This window comes from Chelonoidis abingdonii, chromosome 7 (assembly GCF_003597395.2).
Source record: "Chelonoidis abingdonii isolate Lonesome George chromosome 7, CheloAbing_2.0, whole genome shotgun sequence".
NCBI classification, from domain to species: domain Eukaryota; kingdom Metazoa; phylum Chordata; order Testudines; family Testudinidae; genus Chelonoidis; species Chelonoidis abingdonii.
The window spans coordinates 39,844,418-39,867,317 of record NC_133775.1 but is presented as its reverse complement, the minus strand read 5'-3'; the positions used below and the strand labels follow the sequence as shown (position 1 = coordinate 39,867,317).

The following is a 22,900-nucleotide window of genomic DNA, read 5'->3' as shown; positions in this document are numbered from 1 at the left end:
CTGGAACTGTGTTCTTTCAGGATGCCTTTTTTTTTTAAAGAGGAGAAAAAAATCTTACTTGCTTTTAGCTGTCACATTAAAAAGATCCAATCACTGAGGTAACGAAAATAACACCTGTTAGTAGGGAAAGGGCTATGTAAGCTTTACAGCACTGTGACCTGAGAAAAGTCTACCTGCTACTTTTCAGATACCAGCACTATCGAAGTTCAACTCAAAAAAGGGTTTTCCCCACTATAAATAAGGATTGCCATGGTCAATTTTATTCACCAGCTCCTGCCAGCAAATCATGCATGGCTCTACCATCACCAGAAAAGGGCACTTAAATACAGAAAGTTAGAAAAATAACATGGCCTTATTCCTTGACATATAAAAGTGAAATTTCATTCAAGGACAGTCATGAAATGTAAATTGACCTTGGATTAACCTTGTGGAAGGCATTGATTTGAATGATCATACTGGCCAGTTACTCGTCTGTAAATCTGGAGGTCCTCCACTGACATCTGACATTGAGCTGTGTTAGATTTGATTGGAAACATAGATCACATAGTCTTGTTTCTGCTCTCTAACTGGATAAGAATAACTATTTGAATCAGATTTCTCCTGCAAATGCAAGTGCAAATGCTCATATTTATTATTTCAAACATTTGTGTCCCATTAATATTTGCTGAAAATTCTCATTTCCGTGATCATTCCCGTTCTGTAAATAAGAGAGTGCTAAAAAGGGCAAAGTGATTTAAATGCTTTATTCCTTCAAATATTTATGAAAATATTTTGTTTAGTTCTAAGGAAAAGACAAACAAATCACATTTCCAGTGTACAGCTCCACTGATGGAGCCAAATTCTGTTTGTAGGTGCACACATTTTCCTCACTGAAATGCTCTGTGGCAGTGTGATTTTTAATTGCATACTTCACAAATGAATGCATAAAATGAAGGACATTAGATACATACAGTATGGTGTAAGTAAAAAATATTTCATAAGAACTTTTTATTAGAATGGAAGGAAAAAGTTGTAATTTGTTCATTTAATTATTTAAATAAAATATGACTGAAATTTATGTAACCCAGATAATTTTCTAGCACAGTTACAATGAAGAGAAAATCAAATATAATATTTGCAGAATGAAATATGTTCTTTATTTAAATGCTTCAATAAGTAGTTTTCCTAGTTATACTAGAAATATATAACCAATGATATATCCGTTTCTCCATTACTGATACACTGAAATTCTTGAAATTCCACAAACACTTTTCCTGAGGGTCATATTTCAAGGACTTTCAATCCAAGACTTTGAAATACAATTGTCTAAATTATGTAAAGACGCAGTTTAGTCACCCACTAAGATTTTACAAAGACAGTGAGAAAAGCAGTTTGAAATGGGATTTTGTTCAAAGGCCATTTAGTAAAGGTAGTGTCTGAAATTTTCAGCTATTGTAAGTCAAAGAATGTTATTTTTTCAAATGTATCTAATCCAACTAGTAAACTTAATATGGATTGAAATTCAGATGTCTGACATGGTTTGATATAATGGGGAGAAACCAGACTTTCAGAATTACAGACACAAACACAATTACACAAAGGCTGCACAAATTATTTGGATCACACCCCACAAGCAATGACTGGGATATACTTACCCCACAGTACTGTTTCCAAGCCGTTGTCAGAGACTAAAACCCAGATCAGATAATGGGCTCTGCATGGGCAGATCTGGGCACCAAGTAAAGCATCGTAGAAGTCAATAGAGCTCTGTGTGGATGCACCCACATGGAGCTCAGAATCATTACATGCTCATCCAGAATACTGGATGGTAGCCTGAGTTGTGCCTAGCTTTAAAAATCAGTCTTGGGGCTAATTACAGATCAGTGAGTTTTGCTTCAGTACCAGCTAAATTAATTGAAAAAATAATTAAATATAACATTATAAAACACCTAGATGAGTATGCTATGATAAAGATAAACCAGCATGGCAGCTGTAAAGGATAATCATGCCTTTCCATTAATTACTATTCTTTGAAAATATTAATATAATGGATAAAGGACAACCAGTATTGTAATTTATTTGTGCTTTTGGAAAGTCTTTGATGAGTCCATCATGAGAGACAATTAAGGAACTAAGGAGTCAGAAGGGGGCATGTAATGTTCTGTTGTGGATCAGAAATTGATTATGAGGAGAAAAACGAAGGAATAAGTAACTGATTTTCAGCATGGAAGAAGTTTAGCAGTGGTTCCTCCAAAGGAATTGTATTAGGACTGGTGGTGTTTAATGCATTTATTTAACTTCTGGAAGAGGTGGTGAACAGTTAAGTGACAAAATTTGTGGATGACAGAAAATTGTTTGAGTTAGTCAGGTCTAAAAGGGATGCTGAGGAACTTCCGAAGAACCTAATAAAACTAGAAAATTAGGCCACTTGGTTCAAATGAAAGATAATGCATATTAGAAGCAAAAATCAGAATTACTCATGCATACTGATAGATTGTAAACTAAGTGTAACAATTCAGCAAAAAGATTTATGGCTGCATCATTCTGGATTTAAAACCTCAGTAATCAGGAGTGGACAAGAACAGACAGGATGCAAGGCTGCATAAAGAAAGGAATAGAAAAGAATAACAATTCCATTGAGTGGTATTAATCAGTGATATACCCTCCTCTTGAATAGTGTGTGGAACATTAGTCACCACACTTCATTAAAAATCTGCACAAATAAAAAAGTTCCAGAAAAGGGCAACAAAAATGATGAGATGATTGGCAGCAGGAAAGATTTTAAAAGATTAGGACTATATGTTTTAGAAAGGAGAGAAATATGATGTAACATATTAATGATATGTAGAGAGTAGAGATACTAAATCAGGTGCTTCTATTTACTCCTCATAACACAGGAACAGAAGGACACCCATTAAAATGAAAAGTTAACACATTTAAAAACTGATAAATTTAAATGCTTCTTTACAGAACTCATAACTGATCTGTAGAACTCACTACCACATTACAGTACATTACTGAGTTAAAGAGCTTACAGGGATGCCAACAATGATTAGATTCTTTTCAGTTCCTAGGGGAAAAACATGCATGTTTAGTAGACAGAAAATGAGGTTTTCCTTTTAAAAAATGCTCAGTTTTCTTTCCAGTCTAGTCTAGAAATAATGATAGTACTACCGCAGATATTCTCCAAGTTTTAATGACATTCAGTTTTCATTGGATAGCAATAACACAGAGAACATTACTCTGTGTGTGTGTGTCTCGCTCTCTATTTCCACACACACCATAGGAACCTAATTCTGGCCTGACTTATGCTCTGCATATCTTGGATAATTATCTAATTTGAATGTGTATCTCATAGTGTGTCTGACATTCAGTGTTGGATGGTTTGAGCAACGTGAAATGCCCTGATTTACTTTCTGATGGGATAGATATTTTGGAAGCAGATCTTTTCCCAGAAATCTAAAGGGTTTATTGGAGGTTTTCTTGTTGAATAATATCTTGCTCCTTTTATTGTAAAATTATAAATTTTTCCCTCTAAAAAGCATGGCTTGGATTTAAGTTTTATGACTGAAACAGACTCTTATCCATAACTGTATTGGAAATTGATTTGATTATTACATTTCCCCTTTACCGTTCCTGCTGATGTTACACAACTGCTTTGATGGATCCAAAACATGACACCTTGGCACTCTTGTGCAATTTGGCCTAATCCTGAAGACCATGCTCACCCCAGTTACCTGGGATATGTAGTAGGAAGACAAAAAGCAGAAGACCATTTCTACCAGACATGCAGAGTCACTCCCAGAAGCTCCAGCACCCCAACGTTTGAAGCAGCAATGCCATTTATGCACTCCTAGTAACAATGGATCTCTGCCCATGCCCCACTTCCATCTGCCCTCAAGAGCACTGAGTTCTGCACTATACACTAGGTGTGCATGGTTATGTGATGACCATGGGTGATACACCGGGCATAATTCAGCAACCTCCAGAGCAAAAAGTACAAGCTCCTACTGAGACCTGTAACACAAACTCACCAGTAAGTTACATGCACATTTCATTTGGCTCTGAATCTCTGTCTTATTTTACCAAATGGAGATTTTAAAGATCTTTGCGCTCAGAACTTCTAGTTGCACTCTAAACTTTTTTGTAAGCTGGTGATACAGCCTTTTCACACTATTGTCTTGGCATGTGGCGCAGCCAAATTATCTCAAGAAATCTGCTGTCAGTTTTCTCTCTCTTTAGCACATCATAATGTGAGCTATGTGTGGGCCTCAGTAAAGGAAATGACTTTGTATTGAAAGTGTTCTTCTTAACTTAGTAAAGGACCAATTCACATTTGTCAAGGTTCCTTCCCCACACTGAACTTTAGGGTACAGATGTGGGGACCTGCATGGACACTTCTAAGCTTAATTACTAGCTTAGATCTGGTATCACTGCCACCATCCAGAATTTTCAGTGTCTGGATCACTCCTTTTCCCCCTAAAACCTTCGCCTCCCTGGGTAGCCTTGAGAGACTCCTTCACCAATTCCCTGATGAGTCCAGATCCAATCCCTTGAATCTTAAAACAAGGAGAAATTAACCATTCTCCCTCCTTTCTCCCACCAATCCTGGTGAGTCCGATCCAATCCCCTTGGATCTAAAAACAAGGAAAATCAATCAGGTATTAAGAAAAGGCTTTTAATTAAAGAAAAGAATAGGTAAAAGAAAACCCTCTGGGAGAGATTAGCATACCAGCTACTCTCACAGACCACAGATTTCAAACACAGAGGATGTTCCCCTAGGCACAAATTTAGTTATGCAAAAAAAAAATAATACCCAAATACCCAGTTTGATTCTACCTCTAATTGCATAAGACAGGTTATGAAGAAATAAACATAAACCTATTTATTCCTTTCTAAGATTTACTACTCTGATAAGAGGATGATTCCTTGATCTTTTTCACTCCGGCTGAAACGGAAACTCTCAAAACAAAGGAAAAACTTCCCTCCTTCCTTTTGAAACATCTTGTTCCCCCATTGGTTCCTTTGGTCAGGTGCTAGTTAGGCTAGGTGAACTTTTTATCCCTTTACAGGTAAAAGGGGCATTAACCCTTAACCATCTGTTTATGACAACATTCTTCTGTTCTTTTTATGGATGTAATGTATTTTTTATTGTAAGGCTCCTCTAGATGTCCTTGACATAATGTCCCAAATGGCTTGGGATTTTATTGTTTTATCCAACTGTATAATATGGCTCTTCTGTTTTTAGTCTGAATATCTGCATGATCATAAGTAGGCCTTTTGCATTGCAATGTGAGGTTCTGTTTGTGTGGAAATTTCCACCTGCACCCCTGAGCAGAGTAGCAGACTCATTGACAGGTAAAAAAAGGTGGATGAGTGTCAGTGCTCTTGCAGTTATTAAAACTCACTTTGTATACTGCAGCAATAGCTTTGAGATATTTATTTTGCTTCAGCTACAAGCAAGATATATAAATGTTCTATATTTTTTACACTTTGATATTTTTTCTCATTTTACTGCTGCCAGTTTTCTGCCTTCTCTCAAAATGGGATTTTGGTTAAGAATAAATCCTGTGTCAGATAATTAAGGAGTGAGTCTATCCTTTACAAATAACTTACTGTAACTTTTTACAATAGTTCAACTCAAGTAAATTGTCACAACTGAAATACATTTTCCTAATTTGGTTTCACACCACTCAGATATCCCCAGGAGATTCTCTTCAGAAATTGGATTAATTTGCCTACTGTAATATAGGATATGCCGCCTCTCAGTCTTTGGAAACCTGCCAAACAAGGAGCTTATATATTTTCAAAGGGGAATATTAAAAGTAGGAATGGGAAGGAGATGGCTGAAGTAATAATAATACGCACTGATATATAGTTCTTCTCACCTTCAGTGGACTTCACAAACATTAACTGATGGATTCTCATGGCATCCATGATACAATATTAGCCCATTTTACAGACAGGGAAAGAGAGGTTAAATGACCCAAAGAGAGTCAGTGGCAGAGCTGGGATCAGAGTTCACTGGTTCCCAATCATAGCAAAAATATTTGCACTTCCAGAGATGCAAGGAGAATGCATTTGGGTTCTGAATTCAGAGTCAGTCTTCTCACTCAGAGCAACTGGGGCTGGAAACATTGGCGGCTGCATGCTCAGCCCTGAGGAAAGGAGTGTCTTGGACCTATGTCCAGAGAGCTCCTGTGGTGGAGGGTGGGATGAATACTTACAGAGGAGGGAGGATACATTCAGCCCAAATCTGTTGAAAGGAAGATCACTGTAACAGGGGATCTATGAAAGGGGAAGGAAGAGTAAAGAGAATGGTGTTTTTGTGATCTTACAAGTCCCCTGGATAAATAAGTGTGCAGATGTTGGGCACCTACATTCATATGCCAAGTACAGGTAATTTTAAATACTTTATGAGCTCTATATGTCTTGGATAAATATGGTAGTAGAAGAACTGGTTCTGTGTGGTTTATTTGTTTGAGGTTGGGTTGGAAATGGAGGAAAAGTCCACATCAAGAAACGGCTCCAGGTAGAAAATTGTAGCGTTTACTGCTTTTTCCAGTTGTGGAGGGAGAAATTGTAGCTGGCTCGTCATCTCTTTTTGTGTGAAGATAGGAGTATGCATCTTGTCCCACATTAGTGTGCAGTAGCATCAGCATGAACAAAAGAAACAGCAGCTCTTTGGACATCAGCAGTGCAATATAAGGAATAAGAGTAGGGCTTATATGTTAAGGCAGCACAACCATCCAGTTTGTGGGAAGCCAATCAAAGCTTGTATAACAGATGGTGAAGACTTCCTCTTCTTAGCAGAATGTGGCATAAATAGTATAATAAACCTTGAGTCCACTTGTTGATCATTCCTTTAGATATGGTAGTCATATAAAAAGGACCACAAGTTCTTGAAAGATCCATTCCTTTACACATTCTTCTGTAAATATAACTATAATAGACACATCAGTGTCAGGCCTTTGGCTTTGGTTACGACCCTTTGGAACCAATCCACTGAAACCAAAGGGACTTAAAGCTGCCTTAATTTAGGGAGCTGAGAATCCCCAATCTCCCCATTGCAGGCTGGCATTAAGGTGGCATAGTCATAGGCACTGAAACTAAGGGTCCTGGGGATGCTACTGAACCCACTGGCTTGAAGTAGTTTCCATAATATATAGTGTTTAACAGTTTGGTTCAATGGCTCTCAGCACCCCCACTATAAAAATTGTTCCATCATCCTGGGTACAGAGGGTCTTTTCTGCACACCCTTGCCCCCAGCTTTGATGCCATAGGAGGCCTTCCACAGGTATGTTAGAACCAGAGGGGTAATCCCAAGCCCTAGGGAAGCTTACGTTAGAACAGCCTAACTTGTGGTTACTCTGTCTGGGTCCGGTGGCTGGCTCAATCTCCAACTGCCCTCAAGATGCAGGAAGAAGTAGAGCTAACCTAGAGCCACCTTTGCCTCCTCCTTTACTTGACACATTTGAGCATCCAACCCATTAACATTAGTTTTAGTCTAAGGCAAAGCATTTGTTGAACAGAAACCATGTAGAACAAATCAAAATACAATGTAACTGACCCATTGGGGCTGATTCTGCATTCATAAATTCTGGTGCAAATTAGGTGAAGCCCAGGGCCAGTGCAAGGATGTTTCGTGCCCTAGGCAAATCTTCCACCTTGCGCCCAATCAGCGTAGGCCTCGCAAGCCTGGGAGGCAGGAGAAGTGAAGCAGCCATGGCATGCTCGGAGAGGTTGCGGGGCGGGGGCGAGCTGGGGAAGGGAGTTTCCCTGAGTGCCGCCCGCCCCCCTTACTTGTTGCAGGCGGCCCCCCTCACGCTCCTCTGCCGTGGCTATCTCTGCCTAAATGCCGGTGGCGACTGGGGCAGCAAAGATACATCCGCCACGGTCACTGCTGAAGAAAATGGCGCCCCCCAAATCCCAGCACCCTAGGCGACCGCCTAGGTCACCTAAATGGTTGCACCGGCCCTGGTGAAGCTATTAGAGTTACGCTAGTGTGGAACCAGTGGAACCAAGAACAGAATCAGGCTCATTTCATTTGAATAGTCAGAATAGGTATCTCATGAGAGCCAACAGAATTTTGTTAAGGGGAGACTAGTTCACATGGCAAAAGTCAAACACAACAGAGCAGAGAGTGTTATTTATTAGGTAGCGCAAAAAACAGTTGTCCTTGATCATTCCCCCATCTCTGCCACCGATTTACTGTTCGACCCTTTGCCAATCCCTTACCCTCGTTATATCAGTTTCCCCCACTTGTAAAATAGTTACCTACCTCAGAGAGCATCGTGATTTAGAATTAATGTTTGTACAGCAGTTTAACATCCTTAGATAACAGACAGGTAAAATCCTGCCCCATTGAAATTAATGGAAGTTTTGCCATTGACTTAAATGAGGCCAGGATTTTACCCACTCTATCCCATGTGTGTAAAATACTGTGATCTTCCACCTAAAAGCCATATATAAAGCCATAAGTGGTATAATGTTTTTTGTAGTTATAATACTTGAAAAAGGGGGCACCAAAAACTCTTCATACTTAGACCTTTTATTATCATGCCTAATAAACAATACAGGGTAAAATTGTCAATATTCAATATTTTATCATTTGTGTTGAAGTGTATCATAAATAAGTAAACCTACAATTTGCCTCACATTTTAAACTCTCTGTTAATTGTTGTTGATTTGCTGGACGTACATCTTTCACAAGGATTTTTGCTTTAAGTGTTTGTTGCTTTACTAAAACCTCACAGATCTCTAAATGCACTCTTCAGTGAGTAACACTTTTTTCAATATTTTGAAACTTAACAGTTTAGCTTAGTATGCAGTTCCATGAAAGTAGTTAATATTTAGATGCATGCTATCTCTGCTGTATTTGCTGCTGAGCCTTTGTGCCACAAGGTCCCTCATAAGATTATATAGTAGCTCTCAATCTGTTTTTTCCCTGTATATCTTGATTTTAAAAAGACAATGATTGATTTTCTGTACTTCTTGGTTAAGTAACAGGTTGATTGAAATCATTTTAAGAGTATTTGGGAGAGAGAAGTCTAGCATGAATTTGGAACACAAGCTCTGAGAATTTCAAAAGCTTTTCTGGATGTTTAGAAAGCTTAATTCCAGTGAATGCATTCATGAGCTCCCACTCTTCTATATAAATATATATCTTTTCAGTTGCTTTGAGGATTTTTTTCATATCACCTGCCAAAAGTGTTTAAGAAAAATATATTTCCGAGGAAGTAAATTTTGAAACAAACTCCAGCATTCACCTTGGGAACAAATACAATATTCTGTTTCCTTGCAAACTTTTAACCAAGTACATTTTCAAGTAAATACTGTTAAGAAAACTTGCTCTACCTACCCTCTTTAGAGACATATTCAAAATGCACATACTATACATAACAATTACCCATATTGCACAATTTGTGGTACAAGCTTTTGTTCTGTTATTTCTATTTTATGACTTCCCCACAAATCAGCACAAGCTGCCACTGAATTTACAATCATTGTATCACATTAGACAACAGAAGACCCTGAAGCAGATTTAAGGAATCAGTAACTCCCGTACCCCTACTTGAGCCATATGTCATTTATTTTTTTTTCCTTTTCCCAAAAGTAGCATAGCTATTTTTTCATCAGTCACTCTACTTCTGTACTGCTTGTGAACATGTAATAAGAAGCTTTGCAAACTGTGAAGTTATTGATATTCATAATTTAAGTGACTACTTCAAAATCTATGAATAGCAGTTTTAGGAAACAATTTCTGAGAATGTCAGCCTTTGTGTTTTCCTGGCCTCTCTAATAATCCTTCCCTCCATTAAGGGAGATGAATGTAGATACAAAGTACTATATGGCTTAGTGGTTAGTATAAGAAGTATCCATTGGTAAGAGATACTTACTGTTGAAGTATCTGTTGGTTAGAGTAGAAGAACAGAAGTTGGGGGAGGCTGTGTGTGTTTTTAATGGTCGATTAAATCTGGGGAGGCTGATCTCCTTTCATGCTGTGGATGTTGAGTGCTGCAGTCACACCTCTCACTGCCAGCTAGCACTAGGATGATAATCAGTCACTATGAAAACTCACTAGCTCCACAGCAATGAGTCCTCCACTGCTCAAGCTTGGTGCTGTTCTTAGTACCATGGCAATGATCTCTAACTGGATGTCCCAAACTCTTCCATCTCTGGTAGGACTAAATACCACCAGACTATCCACTTCAGATACTCTAGTAAGTAGCTCTGATATGTTGTAAGCCATCTTCATGCTGAGCTAATAATTTAAGGGACCACAAGGCTATGGTTTAAGTTGCCTCTTTGTAAATCTCTTTTAAAGCTATTAATCTTTATGCTGTAACTTACTGCATGCTTCTGTCTGGAGACGTCAAACTGCACAGTATTTGTGTGGATGCTACAGACTTACTATACAAGGGAATCTTTTTGAAAAATAGCCGTATTAAGTATTTAAGAACAAACAGCTTCATTTTTTTAGTATGAAATGTTTAAAATATCTAAAAAAATACTTGTTTCTTTAGCATAGATTTGTTTCCATATTTATTGTTCCAGAAAATGCATACTGTTGTATTATAGAATAACTGAAAAGAAACATACAGTCTATCTTACTCTGTAGCATTGCCACAGAGTTTCTTTTCTTAATTTGCAGAACAGTCAAGCAAAGGGATGTCTTTTAACAAGAAAAGAAAATAGGTACTTTTCAGTTTGGCCACAGGACTTTTATGCAGGCTGATTAGGAAATAGTGGAGATGATGAATTATTAATTAGATTAGTTAAAATCTTCCAGTACTTGTATTTGATGTTCTGATGTCAGTAAATTTTAACACAACATGCCGCAGTCTCTGTTTATGTAGAACTAAAGAAAAAAAGTGTTATTAACTCTTTCTCTGAACTTCTATGTGTAATCTAAAAATTAGATTCATATTTCAATCGGACAGGTGAACTCAAGGACCTTTACAGTAGCATTTGTAGAAGAGGAAATGGATTCTACCAAATATTAGAGAAATCCTATCTGTGTAATTTCAGTGTAAATGACATCAGAGGAGAACAGCTAACTATTCTCAGGACTGAATTTCAGTTGTAGCTAAAAGTGATTAATTAGCTGATCAATATTTAATTATCTGATTGTATGTGGATAGGAAAAAATATTGCATACAAAGTTTTTAATATTGTTACTTTTTAATTCATTGTATTGTTATCCTAAAGAAATGAGTTTTTATTTTAGTACAACACCGTGTTAAGGGGGAATGGGGAAATCCTGAATTTTTCTTAAAATATAACTAATTTGCACACTGAACTATATGGGGCATGTCTCTAAATCCTACTGGCACCAACAAGTCAGATGGGTCCCTTAATCCAAATATACATTTGTGCTTGACTAGCTGGGACACACACACACACATATAATTATATATATAATTTGCAGATCAGATCCTGAGCTAGTGTAAGTTGACATCTTCCTTGACTTCAAGTGAAGTTCTGCTCATTTAAACCCACTGAGGCTCTGGATCATAGCATGTAGGCTTTGTTATTGTGCTGCTTGCTCTCATTAAGATGGAGCAACCATACTTGTTTCATGCCTTAGTGCACTGTGAGGTAATAGAAGTGTCAGTGAAGCTGGCACACAGGGATAAAAGCCTTATATCCGAAGCAGAACAGTCTTGTAACATTCATATGGTGGAAAATACTCATATTCTATAGAGTATCATAGTCAAGAGAATTTCTTCTGCCTTATCGATCTTGTTATAGAGTCTTCTTATTTCTATGGCATGTAATTTCTAAAATGCAACATTATGAGATTAGGCCCTATATACTGTGAATTCAGTACTAATCCTTGACACCTGGGCATATATTGCCAACATATCCTCAGAAATCCATCAACATATATGAGCAATCTGCAGTTCAAACTGAATCTTGCTATGTATAAAACTTTCTAAATATGTTTCCACAGGCCACACAAAATTTGAAAAATTGTACATTTTGTACAAGAGAGAAAGAAAAAAAACTCATCTCCTTTACATTTGACTACTTCTTTTCACCTAAACTGAAAAGGAGGGAAAGATAGGACCAAATTTACTGTTGGAATAACTGTTGAAGTCGGTGGAGTTATTATTCCAGAAGAAAATTTGGCCCATAGTGTTTATACACAATTAGTCATAGGAATTATATGTATTGCAATGAAATGCATTTGCCCAGATAGTGGTGACAATGAACACAGCTATAATATTCTTACTGAAATATCTGGTAGTGGAATTCTATAGCACAGCTACCTTTATTCTAAGATAACATGAAATATTAGCTTTTGCAGGGGCTCCTTTCTCTTTCCATAAGATCATTAAGAACTGACATGAATATTTTTCTTTCTCCTCTTTTGAAACATGGTTATTTTTTCTCGTCTGCTTACTAAGACCTGTCAGCAGTAAGCCTGCATTTGGGGTTTGGATTCAGCAGCTTTCATAAGATTTTGATGCCTTCTAGCTCCTTCCCGGGGAAGCAGAGCAACTTCCGCTTGAGGGTGGGATTAAATGGGAAAGAACAAAAAATTATAAAATAAAAGTTCAGGTGTGTGTAAAAATCACACTCACAGTTATAGGTAGCTAGCTAGCTAGCTAATCTCCATCCATACCCTCTCATGACAGTAACTTCTTTCCTACTGAATGAAAGCAGAATACACTAAAGCAATGGAGCCTAAATTTAGAGTAATGTATCATCATTCATTTAAGCATAGATAATCAATCACAATGCACTTCTAGTATGTGCCTGAGGGTTTCTCATTGTGATAAGTATACATCACAAGTGTAGAACAGCTCATTTTAAAAAAATCGAATGGTAAATGCTTTTATGTTTGTACAAGTGTCTCTTCATCTAACGCCACATTGTAAGGAAATTTGTGCCTGGGTAAACATGCTTTTTGTCAGGAAATGAGATTGAAATCTGTGATTTCAACACAACATATAAAGGACTGTTTGGACAATTCAACCTGGATTACATCCTTTTTTACTATAGACTAGGCCTGATTCTGGTGTCTCATCCATTTTACACTGGTGAAACTTTATTAACATAAATGGAGTAACTCCTGGGTTTATACCACTATGAACGCACAATAAAGCCCAAAGATTGCAGTGTATCTGTACATTAGGAGTAAGTATTCCTGTGCCTGAGAAGGGATAGGAACTAACATTGGATTCTGCAGATATTCCTAAACTTTGACATAAACTTGTGGTTTCAGTACTGTTATATGACATCATTATCTGAGTATGAGGACTATGGAAAATCATAGAAGTCACCAACATAAAATTAGCTAACATTGTAAGGGTTAACTGCTTTGACAAGCCTGAATTGTTCAAGCTTACAATATTACTTGCTATTCAAAACCAATTTAAATTGTCCCTGCAGCTGTAATTTTGTTTAGATTTTATTGTTCACCATCTCTTAGATTCCTTGTGCCCTAAAAAAATAAAGGTTAGAACATCATAAAACTGGCATGATTTAGCAATGAACCCTAGATAAGTCTTTCTAGCAAACCCTAAAGCAAGTTCAACTGTCTTGCATTTACAATCCCTTTAAATTACAGGCTTTTATTTTCCTAGCAAAACAGGGGAATATTACAGTTTTGATCTTTCAATTAACTCTACAGAAGGAGAGGTCACTGGTTTCTTCAGTGACCCCAGCAGAAATCCCTTGGAAGAAAAGAGGTAGTTCTCTTTTCTTGTATTAAGATGAAATGTAGAGAAGAATCACCAAGGGAATACTCTTTCACCTTTTATTCTAAACTCATTCTAAAGAGATACTGTATCTGCTCTGTAGTGATTAACTATGCAATGGCTGATTTTACTTAGGCCAGTAAGCGTCAATATTAATGCTTGCCAGTTTTAATAATTACTGTTTGCATTGATGTTAACTACATTTTTATAATATAACTGGTGACACACATACACTGTGCAAAAATGAAATTATTCTGGGGCAGCCATTAGCATCTGAGCTTTGAAATCAAGTAGCCAATACTGTATTGGTTAGATATAAAAAGAAGAAAGCATAATTTTATCTTGACTAGTCATCTCTAAATCCAATACTCAAGAACATTACTTCTATTAACAGATTTAATTATATCATCTGAAATTCCTCCATCGTCAAGTTGTTTTATTTCCTTCCTTCATCTTGACTTCTGTAAATTTCTATATATCTTATTAAATGCGTGTGAACCAACTCTTTCAATCTATCATATAATATTTAGGGAAATAGGCAGATAGAACTTTGGGATGTTGGTCACCACTGGAAAAAAAAAAACCCTATAAAAGACTAGAAGAATTTTTGAGTGTTACCATGACTGCTGAAAGCAGAATGTGCTAGGAATTTCCAGCATACGTTACAGTCTCAATGACTAACTTTGCTCCCTCTCACCTAAACTAAACAGATTCTTTGCTGTACTTCCCCGAGGCTTCTCTATTGCTGTTGGTGTTTATAGCTATGTAACTGCAAGGCTGTTTTTGGTGTACTGCACCTTTAAAAGTAAAGTGGGCCCCCTCTAACTTGTTTTTAGGCCTGAGAGTTGATCAGCATGGATACTGTTACTATGCTTTCTCATGGGGACTTTATATTTGTTCCTTTCTATCTTGTTGTTTCCTTTAATCTAAAGTAAAAGTCATCCAGTAAGAAAGGACAATTCTTTTGCTTTTTCATGGAAACTATAACACCTATCCATGGAAATGAAATCAATGCACTTTTGTTGAATCATAAGTACAAAACTGTTCACATCCAGACTGAATATGAAGACTGCAATTAAGCAGGGTTGTCAAACATTTCTAAATAACTATTAACAAGGAGTCAAGTATAATGGAAAACTTTGGAAAAATGCAAAATTACCAATCATCCATTAAGGGGATTGTAGCGAGAGGGCCCCCCTCCCCCACGATCCTGAAGGGAATGGGCCAGAAAACCTGCGGCCCCGGGTGGAGGCCAGGCCGCCTATCTCCGCCCCCCGGAAGTCAAGGGGCGGGACCGGAAGTTCAAGGCCCCTTCCGCCTGTCCCCACCCCCAGGAAGTCAAGGGGTGGGACAGGAAGTATAAAAACCCGGCCCCAGCCCTCAGTTAGGAGGAGGCTGCCAGAGAAGGCAGACGCTGAGGCCCGAGCTCCCGCTGGGCCTGGCTTACCCCGTGCCCAGTATCCGGAGAGGTACTGGCCTGACATCCCCTGGGGCCAGTACCCAGAGAGGCCGGCTGACGCTCGGCCTGTGGAGGAGTGGACCGGACTGCCCGAGCCCCGGTACCCTGAGGACTGGACCGGACCGCCTGAACCCCGGTACCCTGAGGACTGGACCGGACCGCCCGAACCCCGGTACCCTGAGGAGTGGACCGGACCTCCCGCCGCCGAGCCTGCTGAGGAACCCATGATTTGGGACTCCCCGGACGACGCTGGCGAAGGGCAGGTACCCAGTGAGGGGGAGGTTGGAAGTGGCCCGGGGGCAGCCGACTCCCGTCTGGCTGCAGACTCGTCTAAGCCCATGTCAGTGTGTTTCGGTCAGTATCCCCCACTGACCGTCAGCGGCGCTGATCGCTGCTAGGGCCCCGGGCTGGAACGCAGTGGAGTGGGAGGGCCTGCGTTCCCCCTGCCACCCCTTTAATGGTGGCAGACTCCCCCTCCCTTTTGCCTGAGGAGACCATCTACAGTGGTTGCCTGTCGCTCAGCCCTGCTGCGAGGCCTGAGCCTAACTGTGTGTGTTGCCCCGCCCTGCCCCAGGGCTTGGGCTTATATATATACTGTTGCCTTACCGCTCAGCCCTGCTGCAAGGCTTGAGCCTAACTGTGTGTGTTGCCCTGCCCTGTCCAAGGGCCTGGGCTTATATAGACTCCTGGCTTCGTGCCCAGCCCGACTGACAGGGCTGGAGCCTCCTACTAACTGTTGTCGGCCCCCTCAGCACCCCAGCAAGGGACGGGCCCCAGGCCGACGGACTGCGGTGAGCCGGTGCGGCTCCCCTCCACCCCCGGTGGAGGAGGGTTGAGCCCCGGTCACGCCCGACTACAGGGATAATAAAAGATAACTAAAAGGAACATCATTGTGAACACATATGGTATGTAACAGAGCAAACATATTTTCTTAGGTTTAATTCCTTTGTGTGCATATATCTATATAGAGATAGATATTTTTGTTTTAAAGAATTTGAAAAACCAAAAAGTCATTCATGAATATCACACTCTTTGTCTTTGCTTATTGTTTTATTACTATAGACTCAAATTAGCCCCAAAGAAGGATGGCAAGTGTATAGTTCAGCCCAAGACCCAGATGGCCGATGCATTTGTACTGTAGTTGCACCAGAACAAAATTTATGTTCCAGAGATGCCAAAAGCAGGCAACTTAGACAACTGCTAGAGAAGGTAAGTCTCCCAAATGTATTCCTTCTTTTTGTCCACTGAGACTTCCTTAGTAATCTGCTCCTTTCCCTCTTTAAAATCATAAATAATACAGCATTCAATGATTATCTATCAATACTATTTCTCTGTTTCCCCTTCCCAGTTTTCCACCACTAATCACACTTCATCTGGTTTCTTTACAACACAGTTCTGCTGATCCGTTATTGATGCAGCATCTTAATGCTGCATTTTCTCTCTTGTTTCTTCCTCCCAGATTTATTCCTTTAAGAGAACTGAGTCCCATAGTTTACATGTCTGTATTAAAACAGACTGGCCATCATAAAATTAGCTACAAATTCCAGTTCAAGCTAGCTAGAAGCACCAGGATTCAATCTAGTGCCCACATCACCATCATAGGAGGATTTTGAAGCTCATTGCCTTGAATCACACCAACAGCTTGTTCAATGGTTTTTCTGCCAAACAACTAAAGAGTTTTACACCTCAGATTTATTCACAGCTGCATGTAAATTTAACTGATAAAAGCTGATTTCCATTGCATAAGAAAATGAGAAAAAACTGCAGCTATGACACCCCTGAGCCACTGTAACCAAGTTCTGTTTACTGTAGAACAAATGGTGATGCATACCCTCTGAGGCCAGAGAGAGCATTAAAGGCAGATAGCAACACCAAATATTGAGCTATTTGCCAGCACAAATTGTTCAGTACGTTACTATCTCACAGACATATTTGGAGTATTAACTCACTTTAGTGCCAATATGGAGCCAGATCCTGCAGGCCTGAGTCAGGCAAAACTCCCGTGGACTTCAGTGGGAGCTTGGCTTGTGTATGTAACTCAGGGCCCATGCCATATCATGTGACCAAATTCTGTAAAATTATAGCATGATCTCATGTTCAGGAAGGGCTTAGAAGTTAACATGTAGGATATAGAGGGGAACTTTATGCCATCATTTCTTAATCCACTTCAGCCTCCCATGCTGCTTAATAGTCACCAATAAGCCATTGTTTGGCCATGCCAGAAGAAAGATAGAAGGCAATGGACGTGGTTTAATTAGATCATAATTTTATTCATTTAAAATATCTCGGATTAGCCAGCAATAAATAGTGCAGTGCATGTCATGCTCATTTCCTTAAATCATTTCTACATAAATCCCAACCTGCTACCAGCTGTCTCATTGCTGGGACTCAGCCACTCTCCCCTCCTTTGAGATGAAATGGGACTATAAAAGGAGAGGGAGTCAATTCCTCTCTGTACCAGATGTAGATATCCCAACCCCGCCTTCTCAGCTTTTTTAAAGGGCCACTAGAAAAAAGAGAAGGGTCAGCATGCTGCTGTACATTACAGATGACCTTCAAACCCTGCTTTCCTTAGCTCCCTTAAGAGATACTTTTCTTCAAATCATTTTCTAATCCAGTTTATCCATTAACCATATCTCCTCCATACCAAGTACCTGCCCTGGATGTGTGCCATGAGTATTACATACTAACCCCCCAACCCCGCTCTGCCCAATGGTTCCCAGACCTGCTATGTGGAAAGTGAAAAAAAACCACTCCACCTTGGCCATTCTGGCAGTGAGGGGAAAATTCCTTCCTGGCCTCCAAGGAAGAGGGTGCCAAGTGTAATACCCACAACAGGTCACGAGGAAACCTCATCTTTTTGCACTTTTCATGGCTGGGTGGGTGCTGCAATTCCAGCCCAGTAAAAGATGGCTTCTCCAGGGCTGCATGGGGTGGGGTATACATACCCTCCCACTCTTCTGGTCAGTAGAAAGGGCAGTGACCCACCCCAACCTTGCCCCAGCTACTTTCTGCCCTTCCTGTTCATCACTGTACATTTCCCCCTCTTCCCTATTACCCACATTGTAGGGGAGCCCTTAACGAAGAAATACCCCTTTTCTTCCAGCCAGACAGACGAACCTGTCCACTGCCACATGCAGACTGCAGAGAACACATTCCACCAGCCAGGGATCAGTGGAGAGCAGCAATGCTCCAACCACCTTTGTTTTCCCCAGCTAAGCACATGGTGTGTCCCTATGCCAGCTCTGATGGTTATGTTACTCTGGAATTCTTCTAAATCTGAGGAAATCCCACCTAGCTAGATTAAGGGAGCTTTTGATTTACTTTGTGGTACAGGAGCTGTAGCTGAGGCCTGGTCCGGTCCTCATTTCTTGGAAGATAGAATTTGGGAGGTAAACAGATCATTAGGCTAAAAAGCAAATTGTCTGGACCATCTAAGATAAGAGGGAGAACACCCAGGGAATCATTTATTAGGAACAAGATTACAGTGAACGAGGTAGGAATGTAGAGATGAGATAAATAGAAAGTTGAGCATGGACAACACATGGACAGTGTCTGCTGCACAGGAATTGGTTCCTGCAAAGTAACCAAGCCAATCCAAAAAGGTCTGATGCACTGTATAGTAAATGCAATGAGATGTGTAAAGTATATAAAGGAAGAGAGTTTCTGTATAACTTTGGAGCTGTGATGTACGCTGCATCCACACATGCCCCTCCCCATGTTTGAGCTTGATCAACTCAGCTTTAGAGATGCTGAATGATAAACAAAGATACCCGAGTCACAAAGTCTGGAGTTTAACTGAGTTCTTGGGAAGCCAAGTGGAAAGAGGTCTTGGAGGGAATTCCAATGGGAGCTACACAAGCATCTAGAACAAAAGATTAGGATCAAACCCAAGAAAAGTTTAGAGAACTGCTGTCAAACCTAGACTAACGCTTCAGCAGTGCTGCTGTAAGGTCTCACGTGTAGCCACTCTTTGCTGGCAGGAGAGAGCTCTCCTGCCAGCATAATTAAACCACCTCCAACAAGTAGTGTTAGTTATGTTGGCAGAAAAGCCTCTCCTGCCGACATAGCACTGTTCACGTCAGCATTTTTGTCAGTGAATCTTATGTCAGTCAGGGATGTGGGTTTTTTTTTTCACAACCCTGACTGACAAAAGTGGTAGTGTAGACAAAACCTTACTCTTAACATTTCTATATGGACTCACTTGTGTCTCAGGTCCCCAAACTGAAGTATGTTAATAATTGGACTCTTAAGTCTCATTTACACCAATATAAATCACAAGCAACTCCACCACTGGAGTCCATATGTGGCACCAATCTAAAACCAGTGTAAATGAGATCAAAATCTGGCTGGTTGTCATTAAGCAGTGTTCATATTAACAACATATAGCTGCAAGCACACTCCGCAGCTGGGTTGTCTCATTCCTAGAAGTTTCACAGCATTCACTGGCTGTAGTTTTGGAACAGACATAAAAAATTGAAGCCATCTCTCTAAAGAAAGGGCAAGCCCTGGAGTCTCTCTTTGTTAGAGGAGGTCCTTTCAGGTCAAGGTTAAGTGTATGGCTGATTATTGCTAGTTAATCTATACTGCTATCAACACTATTTTTAAGGCATTTTTAACTAGGTGGTAGGTTAAGTAAAATCAAACCGTATCAGATCCACAACATGTTACAGCATCCTAATAACCAGATGCAGTATGATACAGTCGTCCTCACAATGGGGTGCCAGCTGAAACTATGGATTATACACATTAGTGAATGGAAGGAATATCAGCCTTTTCTCTCATCTCCATTAAATTGGATGGCCAAAAGGGGTGTTGCCTGAGCAAGTTCTGAGTAAGATCTTTAAGATTGAGCCTAATGTTTTCTAGTGGTACTTCCCTCCTTCCCCCTCCCCCATTTAGTGTGCATGAGTTAAAGTGAATTTTTTGCATTAAATTATTGCACATGCAAAACTCTGTGAAAAAACAACAAGAAAATGTTCTGCCTCAGCTTCATGTCTGGAAATGTATCATCTTTTCCCACATATTTTGTCTGATTATTATAAAATGAACATGTATGAAAGATACCTAAAGTACGCACAAATTAAAGTTGTCCTTGTCTTAAAGATGGAAATGAGCTCTCTTTTGTTCTACATATGCTTAATCAGTTACTTAAAACTCATTTCCTTTAATCTTTCAGTGATTTTTTTCTATTAATGATTTAAAGTTGAATAGATTTATTTTATTTCTACTTATAAAACTATAAACAATCACATATCCTACAGTCTGGCCACCTGTTATATTACTGAATTATATAATAAAATCTCAAATGTAATGCATTGCTTTCCACCCTACTAAACACATACTAACAATTAAAATAATGATTTCCACAGCAAACAACAAAAACTTCTACAACTCTCAACCCATCCCCTCCTCAAATGGCTGGAGAAAAAGTTGTGCCTTGCAGCATATCCTGAAGGATAACAGATCTGGGATCTGGGATTGATTTACAAAGCTCATGATCATGAAGGATACCCTGCCAACAGCCTCTCTTTTATACTAAGAAGGCTCAGCACGGTGATCTTTTCTGATCCCATCAGCAGCAATATGGAATTGAAAGAGCCAAGTAGGATAGTCTACTTTAGGGCTTAACACCCTTTAACCTGACAGGTGAGCACTCTGGCCATGATCCAACAAAGCATTTGAGCATATGCCCAATTCTAAGCACGATTACAATGGGACTGCTCACATACTTAAAACTGAGCCCATGCTTAAGTGCTTTGCTGGATTGAAATCTATTGCAGAGGCATCTAGGAATGCCTCTACAATAGACAGAGAATCCATGGACTAGGACCCCATTGTACTAGATGGAGTACAAACCATAGAACAAAAAAGACAGTTTTGGCTCCAAAGAAGTTACAGTCTCAAGAATGTACTAGTGGTAATAATGTTGGTGTCAATTTAATAAATCTTAGTATCTGTGTCAGAGTTAGGAAATATTTCTGAAGCATGCATAAATAACTTTGCATAAAGATATTTATAGCTAAAGTAGTGCTAGGGCCCAAAGTATAAAGAGAACAATTCAAAGCTTTTTTAACACACACTAGCATTTTACAGGCTCAATCCTGCTTCCGTTGAAGTAAGCTGGTATTTTGCCATTAACTTCAATGGGAGCAGGATCAAGCCCTAAGATAGGGTTTTTTGCTGACTCACCAAAAACAATGGCGTAACCCTCCTTAAAATTTAAAAATCTAGTTTGAGTAAATGTCACTCTCAAGCCAAAGACCATGTTTTCCCAAAGCATTGACATTTAAACTACTGCTTCACTAGAGTGTAAAATATTGAGTTCTGCAAAACTTGTATTCATATTTATCAAAAGCCAAAGTTGTACATCTCTCTTAAAGGAGACCCACTAGCCCTGATCCTGATCTCTCTTGTACTGATTTCATACTCATGTAACTCCATTGACTTCTGTAGAATTATTCCTGAATTTTATTTACATAAAGGATCAGAATCATGCCCATTCTCTTTAATAGAGTAGTACAATATTCAGGGCTAAATGATTGCTTCTAAGATCCACATGCTGTATACAGAGCACTTGAAAAAAATCAACAAGTGCTGCATAATATAGTACAAACTCTATCTGGGTGGCAGCATGCATTTCATTTGTCAAGTATAAATTCAGATCCTTGATGAAGCTTAAACAAATTTAAATTCAAGATTAAAACTTTACCCCATTCTTTCTCCACACCCCCAAATCCTCTATAAATTGGTTTAAGTAGTGAAGTGGCATGGAGTTATAAGTTAACTTAAGTCAATATCCCATTTTCCTGATTTATTGAGTACTTACATTCTTTTGTTCAGGAATGTTGACTCCCAAACCTCCTTTATGATTCCTTGCCCTGGAACAGTTCTTCCTCTTGCTGAATTGTCACAATACTCAGTGCACAGTTTTCTTTTTAAGGTATTATATGATGGGTAAAGACATTGGGCCAAATTCCTCTAATTTATAGTGGAACAATCCCATTGATTTCAGTGGGATCACACGTGTGACCAAGGCCAAAGTATGGCCCACTTTCTGTATTGTTGTACAGTTATGAATTCAAAGCTCCACTGACGTAATAAATGGCTAACAGTTCAAGCATTGACAGAAGCATGACATTTTATCACTTGACATTTAACTACACATACAAGAAAAAGAAAAACAGAGTGCAGCCAGTGTTCTTCTTTAACAGGTTCAGAATATGTCCCAATCTATTGAAGTTTTAAACCTACGGACTCAGAGGGATTTCCAGTATGTTTTAAAAATGGAAACACAAATGAAAGGGCTGAAGGCTAAGTTTCGGCAAATTGAAGATGATCGGAAGACATTAATGACAAAGCATTTTCAAGTAGGTTTTATTTTAATAATAATTTTGAAAGCTTGCTGCAAGCCATGCACTAAAAAGCAATGCATGAACTGCTAAGATCTCGGCTTGAAAAGCTTATACAAAAGAAACGTTGAAAAGGAACCATAATATAACCGCTTTTATTATGATAATCGCTTTTCCTATTCAGTTTAACAGCAATAAAGAGTGACCATTAATTATTAAAATGTTAGAGAAATGTCAGTATAAACAGAATCCTATTTTACTGTATCAATGTGCAGTTCATACTGAGAGATTTATATGCAGTCAAGCGCTAGTGATAAATGAGGAAGCCAGGGAATTAATAGCAAATGACCGGAGGGTTTTGCACTTTTACCGTTGTCTGACATTTCATAGAACTGAAGAGA

At 39.2% G+C, this 22,900-nt stretch overlaps 1 protein-coding gene across 1 annotated transcript in view; it reads left to right on the top strand.

Moving 5' to 3' along the window:
* The window catches only part of OLFM3 (olfactomedin 3), a 120,350-nt gene that overhangs the window by 78,845 nt on the left and 18,605 nt on the right, over positions 1–22,900 (top strand). Inside the window, exons 2-3 of the mRNA XM_032797068.1 lie at positions 16,210–16,356; positions 22,362–22,517. Coding sequence (XP_032652959.1) covers positions 16,210–16,356; positions 22,362–22,517 — 303 coding nt within the window. The remainder of the gene's footprint in view (positions 1–16,209; positions 16,357–22,361; positions 22,518–22,900) is intronic.